At 44.9% G+C, this 12,010-nt stretch overlaps 2 protein-coding genes across 2 annotated transcripts in view; one reads left to right on the forward strand and one right to left on the reverse strand.

Annotated features, from left to right (window-relative positions):
• On the forward strand, nucleotides 1–2,000 carry aanat1 (arylalkylamine N-acetyltransferase 1). The gene is made up of 3 exons (XM_073851728.1): nucleotides 1–234; nucleotides 479–633; nucleotides 777–2,000. The coding sequence occupies exons 1-3, from the start codon at nucleotides 90–92 to the stop codon at nucleotides 1,080–1,082; spliced, it is 606 nt and encodes a 201-aa protein (XP_073707829.1). The 5' UTR covers nucleotides 1–89; the 3' UTR covers nucleotides 1,083–2,000.
• Nucleotides 2,001–2,111: 111 nt separating this feature from the next.
• Nucleotides 2,112–12,010, reverse strand: part of LOC141347512 (inactive rhomboid protein 2-like) — a 59,606-nt gene continuing 49,707 nt past the window's right edge. Inside the window, exons 12-15 of the mRNA XM_073852522.1 lie at nucleotides 8,588–9,268; nucleotides 5,621–5,981; nucleotides 5,044–5,139; nucleotides 2,112–3,506 (exon numbers count right to left, since the gene is read on the reverse strand). Of these exons, the coding sequence (XP_073708623.1) occupies nucleotides 3,087–3,506; nucleotides 5,044–5,139; nucleotides 5,621–5,981; nucleotides 8,588–9,268 (1,558 nt within the window). The 3' untranslated portion in view covers nucleotides 2,112–3,086. The remainder of the gene's footprint in view (nucleotides 3,507–5,043; nucleotides 5,140–5,620; nucleotides 5,982–8,587; nucleotides 9,269–12,010) is intronic.

The following is a 12,010-nucleotide window of genomic DNA, read 5'->3' on the forward strand; positions in this document are numbered from 1 at the left end:
TTGCAAATCAAACATCTGTGAAGGACATTTATATATTATTAACTTATTTAAATCACCAAAGAGATTTTAAAATAGCAGAAATATCAGTAATGAGCGCACTGCCTTTCCTAAAGCCCATCCACATGAGAGCTCCGATCTCCCCTGGCCGCCAGCGCCGGCACACGCTCCCCGCCAGCGAGTTCCGGTCGCTCAACACTGAGGACGCCATCAGTGTATTCGAAATAGAGAGAGAGGGTGAGATAAATCATGCCTTTTATTTTTGTGGATCTTCTTATGCAGTAGTTAATTATGAGTATGAAACTATTACCCAAGAGAAAAACGGTAACGGGTTATTTGTTAAAAGAGTTAAATGTAAAATTATACATAATGTTTCACAATATGAATAACCTAAGTACTAACCATAGAAAACTGTATTTGGTCTCTGTGTGACTGGTGTGTTTGTGTTTTATAAAAGCTATTTCCTTGTTTTATCTCTCAGCTTTTATATCTGTGTCTGGGGAATGTCCTCTTCATTTGGATGAGGTCCGGCACTTCCTCACCCTCTGTCCCGAGCTTTCACTGGGCTGGTTTGAACAGGGGAGGCTTGTCGCTTTTATCATTGGATCACTCTGGGACCAGGACCGTCTTACCACTGTAATCTAATCTTCAAATAACGTATTTGTTATTGTCAGAAATAAATAAAAAGTGATATGCCTGTATTATTATATTTTAACTTGTAAAGATGTGTAAGTTTCTTGTAATTGTACATGACTCATTTTAGTTATCTCTTTTAATAGGATGCATTGACCCTTCATAAGCCTCATGGGACTACTGTCCATATCCATGTGCTGGCAGTCCACCGGACCTTCCGCCAGCAGGGAAAAGGATCTATCCTGCTGTGGCGTTACCTGCAGTATCTCCGCTGTCTACCATATGTCCGCCGTGCCGTGCTCATGTGTGAGGACTTCTTGGTGCCTTTCTACCAGAAGTCTGGCTTTAAGGGGCAAGGTCCTTCTGAAATCACCGTTGGGTCACTTACCTTCATCGAGATGTATTATCCTGTAAGGGGACATGCATTCATGCGCCGTAACAGTGGAATGTAGTTTTTTGGACCTTCAAAAACAGCAGCTGGTGTGTTGAAGCAGCTTTTGGTTTTGGTCTAGATGTCTTGTGGTATAGTGCTGTTTGCGTCCACTTTTGTAAGCCTAACATAGCAAAAATATTTAGGATACACATTTTAAAAAATGAGCAAGAAGAAGAAAAAAAAAGAAGAAAAGGGAACAATACAGCAAACCGTATCCCACTCTCTTAACTACAAGTGATGGCTGAAAAAAAAAAGAAATATATATATATTCATCATGTCTTCATTTTTTTTTTCTCTAATAGACTAGAATTGTATTTATTATTGTTTATTTTGTATGGTATTTGGTATGCATTTCTTTATTTCTCTATATATAATTTTTTAATTACTCGTGCACATTTTTAAAATCATGACCTGCTGTGATGCGAGATCGGGGGTCAATGCTGGAAAGGTAAGGCAGTGGTTCAACAGTAAGCTGTTTTACTTTGGGCTAGCTTTTGTGTTCAGTGTCTTGTGGCTGCTTTAGATGTGTGTCTATTGTATGGAAGCATTAAAATAGCATAAACCGAACACTTTTCCACTGTGATCTCTCATGAAAACAGCCACAAGAGAACATACAGTTTTGTCTGTTATGTCTGTGAGTGCCAATTTGACAGATGTTTAATATACAATCCCATTGAATACCAAACACGAGAAACTTGTATTGTGTTGGTTAGGCACTAGAACAATTTATAGATTAGAATTACTTGTTAATTGCTTCAAAGGAGTTAAATTTCCATGTGCTAAAATCTTCACCAAACATATGCTGAGATGGTTAAGACTGGTTTCCACTTGCCTTTCCCTGTAGAAATCCACCACCTATGCCTCCACAGTCTTGAATCAAGACATCTATGATTTTGTACATTTTGTAAGTAAAAAGAAATAAAGAATCTATTTTTCATTGTGTAAATGTCTGTAGCGTTCATAGGGTAATGATTCTGGATTAACAATGAATTTATTTGTAAAATAACGCACAGAGTCGGATTTAAGAAAAATAACTTTTTAAAACAAAGTGTGAAGGACATCAATATAAAGACATTTGTTACAAACGTGACATATCCAAACTTTATTATTATTATTAAGTCAAGCACTAAATATTTGGTCCACCTCCAATCATATTTGTGCACCTTCAACACCTTTAAATATAACAAAAATATTTTAGATTGTCAGATTCAACAGAACTCATGATCTCTATACTGGGCAAAAGAAAAGAAAAGATGGATCAAATACATGATTAATTAAATGACTTACGGAATATGTGAAATGCACTGTGAAGTAAAATGTCTAACAGAGCCTATTCTTCAGGACGTTACTGCCACATCCACTTAAACTCCTTTTAGCTGTCTGAGGACACTTCCAGAAAAGGAAGTATGGGTTTTTAACACTAGTGTGTTCATTAATGTGGACCTAGATTTTACTAGCCTATCCAGAGGTTTGTAGTTGTCTACAGTACAAAAAGTGACTGAAGAATAAAGTATTCTTTTGAACGTCACTGAAGTTTCAACATAAAACTCCATCGTTCACAGCCACTTCAGTGAAATGACTCTTAAAAAATTATTTTATAAGAACCTTACCTAGTTTAATAAAATGCTTCCTGAGCAAATGCAAATGGCTTAAGTACCAGCAAATAAATCTTTATATGAATGGTATTTTATATTTCAATGATTGTTAGTGTGAAGTTAACAGTAAAAACATAACAAGCATGTCTTTAAAAGTATTAGCACATATGTAAAGACAGTATAAAGCTTTTTTGGAAGGACATTTGATGTCAGACATTTTTAGCTAAGGGGATGGAGTAGTGCAGGCTTCAGTAACAACACATCATAGTTTACCTGCACATTATACAGAAATGTTCAGAACTGCCTTGGAAATAAATGGACTATTATACATTCTACTGGTTATAGTGGTCTACTGTTTTACTCAGTGTTGCTGTTTTACTCAGTCCCTTGCATTCCTTAGAGACATCCTTAGCCTACAAAGAACAAAGTTAGTGTACCACATGATCAATGTCATAGCGTTCACAGAACTTGCTGGTAAAGGGTAAGCAGGTAAGATGCTCTAGCCAATGCCAGTTTACAGGGTAAATGTAGAACCAGACAATAAGTGAGGACACCAACCCCACATAAACAAGCAGTGACAACAAAATAAGAGCTCGTTTGCGGTACTTGTCTAAGGTGCCAAACGAGACATATGGAAGGAATGTAAAGGACAGGAGGAGACCACTGAGGAAGCCAAAGATGTGAGCAATGTTGTCAATCCAGGGCAGAAGACCACAGAAGAAAAGGAAGAGAACAATGCCTACGAGCTTTAGGAAGGCCTTCCATGGCTTTTCCAACATCTGCCAGGCCTGGAACAGCTCCACAAACAGACAGGCTAACAAGCCGAACTGAGACCCTGCTGGACCAACCTATAGTATAAGAAAAAGATTGTCATGTCAATATCACAAACAGTGAAAGCGCGTTCCTTCAAGACAATTAATGCTAGTAATGCTGTAATCTTTTGACAAAATTTCAAATTGGGCACAATTTCAATGAATAGTTAAACTTCAGCATATTTTCAAAATATCCAAGAACTTCTTTGTGTACATACATTTGAAAGCTTAGTGTTAAAGTAACAAAGGAGGAGAAGAAACTGCATTCAGCTTTCATTGTTTCTTGTAAGTATTGTGAGTAATTTGAACATACAGAAGTGTGTAAAAGATTCATATTGTGAACATTAGTAAAGAGTGCACATGTCATTGTGTATTACTTGTAGATAGTGTTGCTTTCGTCAACGAAAATTATGACTAAATATAGTCGTCAACGAACCTTTATCACGTGACGAAAACGAGACGAGACTAAACAAAAATGCTGGTCATGTGACAATGACTATAATAAAATGTATAATGCAATATCGTTGACGAATAAAAACGAGACTAAATGTGGTTTACAAAATAAAAACTATGCTAAAATGTCTCTTCATTTTCGGCGACGAAAACGAGACGAAACAAAATGTTATAATGTTAGATTGATGTGCGCATGCCCAGTAGCCAGAGCTGTATCCCTTCTAGCCTAAACCTCAGACGACGTCACTTTCTCAAGCCCCACTCGCGTAATTATCTAGATAGAAGACGACTACAGACAAAGTTAAGTCTGACACAGAGAAAGGGACCGATGGCCGGTCAGCTGTGGTTCGTCTTTGGGAGAAAAAGAAGAAACGACACATACATTTTTTCCTACTTTTTAGTAATGATGGGAAAATGAAGCTTTTCGAAGCACCAAAGCATTCCCCTCAACTGTATCGTAAAAAGCTTTATTACTCGAAGCTTTTCAACACGTTGTACACTAATGACATCTTCTGGTCAAAGGTGGAAAACGTACTCTGTTACTAACGTAACCTCGGTTCTCTCTAGATAGGTCTCTCGTACTGCGTAAGATATCTTACGCTAGGGGAAAATCCTTTTCCGCGAGATATTGAAGCCAAAAATTATCCTTAATTTTGTAATAATGCAAAACGCGTTGCAGCAGCATACAGACATAGGCGAGACAGCTCGCGCGCCTATTGGCTGTTCTGCAGCAACTGCAGCAGCCTATCGAGCGAGGCCTTAGCGTGACGTCAGACCCAATGAGGGCGCTTCGCGCCCACTGCGTCACGTCCCGCCAAAACAGGCGTGGCCTAGGCCTATAAATACCGCTCGCAGGCAGCTATTATCTGGTTTTTCATCATCGAAGCAACCAGAGCGCGTGCATGCACGGCAAGATATGCAGTACTCATTCCCTCTCTAGAGAGAACCGAGGTTACGTTAGCAACCGAGTACGTTCTCTTACGAGAGGTCTCTCGTACTGCGTAAGATATCTTATGCTAGGGGACCCAATGCAAAACGCCGTGCATGCTGAGATCTGACACCAAAGACCCAAGGGCGAAACCTGGGGTTCATATAGTGCACAATCACCCAGGGAACTCACAGGGAGTCCGGGAAGAGGGAGGGGCGAAGCCACACTCTTCCACATAATGTAGCGTCGCTCAGACGCCAAGTTCATCAAACAGACAGGGCGGGGGAACTGATGGGGAAATGTGGGTCTTACACAGTTTGCCCAGGCACATCTTGTGCTACTATTTTCACTGCTGACCATCAAACTGTGCTCAGTAGACGCAGCATTGCGAGCTGATAGCATCAGGTCAGACAATGCTGGTTAACTAGACCGACAGCAGCCTGGCCTGTAAGGCGGGAACCTCCAGGTTGTAAAACCTTATAAATGTAGACGGGGAGGCCCAGCCCGCCGCCGTACAAATATCTTGCAAGGCAATCCCACTCGACCAGGCCCACGAAGAGGCCACGCCCCTCGTGGAATGTGCTCTGACACCCAACGGGCATTGCATGCCCTTGGAAGCATATGCCAGCATTATAGCGTCAACTATCCATCTGGATAGGCTCTGTTTCGATGTGGCTAGTCACTTAGAACGCCCACTGAACGAAACAAAGAGCTGCTCCGTCTGCCTAAAAGCAGACGTGCGAGACACATAAGCTCGTAATGCCCTGACTGGGCAGAGGAGGCCCGCGTCTCTTTCCTCATCAGAGTCCGGTAGGGCTGACAGGGCGATGACCTGTGCCCTAAACGGTGTGTTGAGGGATTTTGGAACATAACCGTGCTTAGGTTTGAGTATAACTTTAGAGTCATTAGGCCCAAACTCCATGCACGTCACGCCCACAGAGAGTGCGTGCAAGTCCCCTATGCGCTTCACCGAAGCAAGAGCCAACAGAAACACAGTCTTGAAAGACAGGTATTTCAGATCAATCGTTTGTAAAGGCTCGAATGGTCCACCCTTCATGGCTTCCAGCACCATAGAAAGGTCCCATACGGGGACTGAGGGAGGTCTGGGAGGATTCAGTCTCTTTGCCCCCCTAAGGAAGCGGATGACTAAATCGTTCCTTCCTATTGACTCACCGAGCGTTGTTCTAGAGAACGCTACTACAGCCGCCACATAGACCTTGAGCGTGGAAGGGGTCCTGCCCTTGTCCAACAGCTCTTGTAAGAAGGAAAGCACCTCCATCACTCCACAGTCTGCGGGTGACAAGCCACGGGTTGTGCACCAGCCCGAAAACACAGACCATTTTGAGGAGTAGAGCCGCCTTGTAGACGGAGCTCTAGCCTGCGTGATCATTTTTAGCACTCCCTTAGAGAGTTCATCATATATCCATTGGTGGCCCAGACATGAAGGGACCACAACTCCGGATGAGGATGCCATATCGAGCTGTGGGCCTGAGAGAGGAGGTCTCTCCTCACTGGCACTGGCCACAGAGCCGTGCTCGCCAGCTGCATCACAGCTGGGAACTAAGGCTGGTTTTCCCAGAATGGTGCTACCAGCAGCACTGAGCATCCTTCTTCCCTGATCCGCTCTATTACCTGAGGCAGGAGAGAGACGGGGGGAACGCATAGAGAGGACGGCGGGGCCATACATGAGCCAGCGCGTGCACTGCTCTCAGCGAGCGCAGGTTGCGCTGAGCCCATACCAGGAGGCGTTCTGCTAGCCTGTACAGGTTCTTGGACCTGAGGCCGCCCTTGTGATTTATGTAGGACACCACAGACATGTTGTCCAAGCAGACTAAGACGTGGCGTCCTTTTATTTGGGGACAGAAACGCATCAGCGCGTTCTCTACTGCCAGCATTTCGAGGCAGTTGATGTGCATGGGCTTTTCTTGAGGCGAAGCCGACCGGATGCCCACGCTTGGCGCGGGACACGCGCTTTCAGCCAGAACTGCAGTGGGCGCATGCGGAGCAGACCCAGCTGGAGGACTGATGATGCTGAGGCCATGAGACCCAGCATTTTCTGAAACTTCTTGAGCAGGACAGACGCGCCGCAGCGGAACGAGTCCGCTGCACGCTGAATGTCTACCACGCGCTGTGGTGATAGCCGTGCTATCATGGACAGCGAGTCCAATTCTGTGCCCAGGAAAGAAATCTTCTGACTGGGGGACAGAGAGCTCTTCGTCCAATTGACGCTGAGACCCAAATTCTCGAGGTGATCGAGTAAAATGGTCGTGTGGCCTATGAGCACTGAGCGAGATTGCGCTAGAATCAGCCAATCGTCCAAATAGTTCAGTATTCGCGCGCCCCTCATCCTGAGGGGAGGGAGCGCTGCATCCATGCACTTAGTAAATGTACGGGGTGCCAGGGATAAACCGAACGGCAGGACTGTGTACTGATATGCCTGGCCCTCGAAGGCGAATCTCAGCTATCTGTATTTGAAAATACGTGTCTTTCAGATCCACTGACACGAACCAATCTCCTTGGCGAACTTGCGCGAGGATTTTTCTGGTCGTGAGCATCTTGAACTGCCTCTTCACAAGCACTCTGTTCAGTTGCCTTAGATCTAGTATAGGTCTGAGACCCCCGTCTTTTTTCGGTACCAGGAAGTATCTGCTGTAAAGCCCTCCATCGCTCATAACTTGAGAGAGAGGCTCTATGGCCCCTTTGCTCAATAGTTTCGCCACTTCGGCCCGAAGTAGGTGTGCTACTTCTGCTTGTATTGTGGTCTCGACGCGCGCCGTGTAACGGCGAGGGTGTCGGCGAAACTGTAGCGAATAGCCTCTTTTTATAATTTCCAGCACCCACTTTGAAACCCCGGGAAGCCTTTCCCATGCGTCTGCATGAATAGCTAAGGGTTGAATACGAAGCGCGCTCCGTTCGTTCAGCAACGAAGTGGCTTCGGTGTGCTGTGGCACAAGCGTCACGCTCGTGACATTTGAGGCATGGGGCACGCTGATAGCGGGAACTGTTATGTCTGTGTGTGGATGTGGCTGTGGAGCAGCGGGCACATTTATCACACTCCAAACAACGTTCGCCTGCATGCACGTTGGTTTCGTTTTTACAGAAACCGTGGGACATGCATAACGTGGTGTTTGTGGGCACTGGGAAGCGGGCACATTTACCACTTGTGAAGTGCAATCGATCTGAGTCGATTTTATGTGCACGGGACCTGTGTGACAGGCTGTGTTTATGTGTAGGGATGGGCACTGGGTAGTGGGCATGTTTACTACACATGAGGCACTGTCGGCCGTGGCCGGGACACCAGAAAATACACTCTTTAGGGGATTTATCTGGGTAGCCGTGAGAACGACTTTTGTGTGCAGGCAAACGGGCGACAGAACCGGTTTGTTGGCTGCAGAAAACACTGGAACAGTCATATTTGCTGGAACTGGACGAGCAAATAACTTTGGTGGGGGTCCGGCGACAGCGGGACTCGCACACCGTCGTTTTCCTAGTTGTGCTAGGACGACTTAGGAGGCTCAGGTTTCAACTCAATCCTAGGCCTCGGGCCGCGTCCGGCGGGGCGGCAGCCAGACGAGCGGGAACGCGGTCTCGCACCTTGGGCTTGGCGGCGCTGCGAAGTAGTGGCAGCGGATGGTGGCTGGCGCTGTGAGCTCTGCGCAGGCGGTTTCGCACGGCCAGCTGTAGAGCTGGAGCGCTTTGGGAGGAAGTGCTTCATCTCCTGAGACACCTTCTGTACCTCAGCGAATCTTTCTGTGAAGTTTTTGACAGAAGATCCGAACAGGCCGGTGAGCGAGAGCGAGAGCAAGAGCGGAGCGTCGAGGAACGCGGTGCGCTCAGACTCAATGAGTAGGGGGCGTTCCAGGACTTAGTCAGTTCTTCGTGAAGCTCAGGAAGAAAAGGCACTGGCTTTGACGCATGCGAAGCGCGTTCCCCTTTTGGAAGGAAACAGCCGTCCAACCAGTTGTGAGCGGGCTGCTCTGGTGAAGACCACTCGAGGCCCAGGCTCGCCGTGGCCTGCGTGAGTATCCTCATGGGCTCCGCCTCAATTGAAGCTCTTGTGCCTGACGGGGCGTGGTCAGGGGGCGCGAGGTCCACAGAGCTCGCCCAGTCCTCACTGCCTGACGCCAGGATAGAGCAGGAATCCTCTTCCTCCATCAGAGCCCCCTCGTCAGCGACGTCGATGGAGGCGGTGGCAGACAGCGGCCGCTTTACGTCCGGAATGGAGGCTGAAGGTGAAGCAGTTGGTGAAGCAGTCGGGGGAGCAGTCTCGTTGAAGAAGGCCAGGCGAGTCCTCAGAGTCGCCATAGGCATTGGCTCGCAGTGAGGGCAGCCGCCGTCAGCGAGCGCGAGAACTACATGCTCTTTACCCAGGCAGGAAACGCAGATGACGTGGCGGTCCCCGTCGCTGAGTGTGGCTCTGCACGAGCCACAGGAGGGCATCTTTAAAAAGACGCCTTTGCTCTTTTAGAATGTGTGTCGCAGCGGCGACACACAGGAATAAATAGCAAAAGGATATGAACGCCGGAAAGCGCAGCAGGAAGGCAAGGAAGGCGGCGCGGCCAGCGACTTCGAAGGCTCGTCCCGCTGAAAGTGCTCTCGGTCAACGGCGCGGCTTCTTCTCCAGCTCCAGCGATGCGTGTGCTTCGCTTGAAGGATGAAAAATCAGATAATAGCTGCCTGCGAGCGGTATTTATAGGCCTAGGCCACGCCTGTTTCGGCGGGACGTGACGCAGTGGGCGCGAAGCGCCCTCATTGGGTCTGACATCACGCTAAGGCCTTGCTCGATAGGCTGCTGCAGTTGCTGCAGAACAGCCAATAGGCGCGCGACCTGTCTCGCCTATGTCTGTATGCTGCTGCAATGTGTTTTGCATTATTACAAAATTAAGGATCATTTTTGGCTTCAATATCTCGCGGAAAAGGATTTTCCCCTAGCGTAAGATATCTTACGCAGTACGAGAGACCTCTCGTAAGAGAACGTTTCTTTTGCGTCCCAGATGTCAAAGCGATTTTTGGACAGTTTCATAAAATGAATCAATTTGTGCTACAAACACCATAAGAAATATTTTACTTACTCAAATTAATTAATCTGTAAATAAACTTTTAAAAGTACAAGCATGGTTTGTGTAGCCATAGATGATCAAAGTACATTAGGAATATTGTTAAATTGACTAATATTATTATTAATTAGAAGTGCTTTTGAAGCGGGAATCACTACAAAATGAACATGCACAAAACTACGCGTACATATTTATTTGTATTATGATTTATTCTTAATAAAGAAGTGAATGACACTTGAAACCTGTGCAAGGGGTTTGTGTTGTTTGAATCAGAATAAGAAGCAGTCACGTTTGTTAAACTTGAATATATAATTTTTTTCTGGCATTGTCATGTGATGCTATTTTATTTTATTTATTTTATTTCAATCTATGTGTGTACTTCTAACATGTTTGGTAGGTAAAATAAATGTTGTCATTTCAAATTAGAGCATCTTCCATGTCTGGAATGGATGTATTCTTGAGCTTATAAGGTAACAATAATATAATAATTATTGAAAAATAAGATTAAATAAGAAATGGGTTTGGCTAAAAGAAAACTTTGGTTTCGTCTATACTACTAGGTACTTATACTATATTGACTGGGTTAAATAAAATTGCATTACTAAAAATAGACCAATATATAATTTTCATTGACTAAAAATTGACTAAATGTCATCAGTTTTCATCGACTAAAACTAGACTAAAATGTCATCAGTTTTCGTCGACTAAAACTAGACTAAAATGTCATCAGTTTTCGTCGACTAAAACTAGATGAAAATAGTCATGGGTAATTCTGACTAAAATAAGACTAAAATGCTCTTTTTAGTTGACTAAAACTTGACTAGACTAAAAAGAGTATGAACGTGACTAAAACTAATAAAAACTAAAATGACAGCTTCACACAAAGACTAGACTAAAACTAAAACTAAAATCGGCCGCCAAAAACAACACTACTTGTAGAATGCTTTTTGAAGCAGTCAAGGTTATCGGCTTTCAATTTATGCACAATTTAAAACACCATACTGTTGACCACTATGCTACACAACAGGGATAAAAGATGGATTTTTAATCTAGACCAGGGGTGGCGAACTCCATTCCTAGAGAGCTGCAGCCCTGCAGAGTTCAGCTCCAACCCTAATTAAAACTCACCTGGCTGTAGCTTTCTAGTAACCCTTCAGACCTTGATTAGCTTATTCAGGTGTGTTTGATTAGGGTTGAAGCTAAACTATGCCAGGCTGCGGCTCTCCAGGACCGACGTTCGCCACCCCTGATCTAGACCTAGAAAGAGTCGAAGTCATCTGTGGCCTGTGTATGTGCAAGTTATCAGAAAACTAGGATGACGCTAACCAATTTAATGATTTACCAAAATGAAAGAAAGGGCTTGACTGGCCAGAAGCCCTCCAGGCAGACTAATGGTTGAGCAAGTTAAACAGAGTTATGTAGAGAAGTACAGATTGCCTCTTCTTTGTTTACCTCCCTCCCCATCTACTGTTGGGTCTTGAAGTAAGGATATCACTTTTGGATGGGTGCTCTACTAGGACCCGGGTTTGACAATGCTTATAAGTAGAGAAAGTTCACCTGCAGGGCATCCCTCCTTGTTATCTGTCACATACTATGGTCTAGTGCTTGAAGAAAAAGTTATAGTGGGTCTTAGGTAGAGTGTCTTCACTCAATGCAGGGTTTGCAGTGCTGTCTCCCAGTTAACTGAGGTCTTTCAGCAGGTCCTTTTAAAAGGTTGCTCAAATACTCCTTAGGGTAGAGCAGGGTAAACTATGATCAATGACCCACAAGACTCCCTTTGTTTCATTTACCTCCATCACAAACTGGTATTGGGTATTGCAGAAGGGATGTGCTGCCCTTTAAAAGGGGGTTTCTATAGGGAGAGACACACTTCCCCTAAGGGTTGATGCAAGTTATTTCAATTAATAGTTATGCAGGGCAGTATAGATTCCCTCTATTTATTTTACCTCCCTCCTCAACTGTTGTTGGGTCTTGAAGAAGGGATGTATGCTAAAACTAGCGGAGTGTGGGAAATGCATCATTCCAAATGCACTGACGTTTATTGCTTTATAAAAGTCGCTTTGGAATAGAGGGAGACCGGGGATGGTTGTAACATTTTTGAC

Source organism: Garra rufa, chromosome 12 (assembly GCF_049309525.1).
Source record: "Garra rufa chromosome 12, GarRuf1.0, whole genome shotgun sequence".
Lineage (NCBI taxonomy): Eukaryota > Metazoa > Chordata > Actinopteri > Cypriniformes > Cyprinidae > Garra > Garra rufa.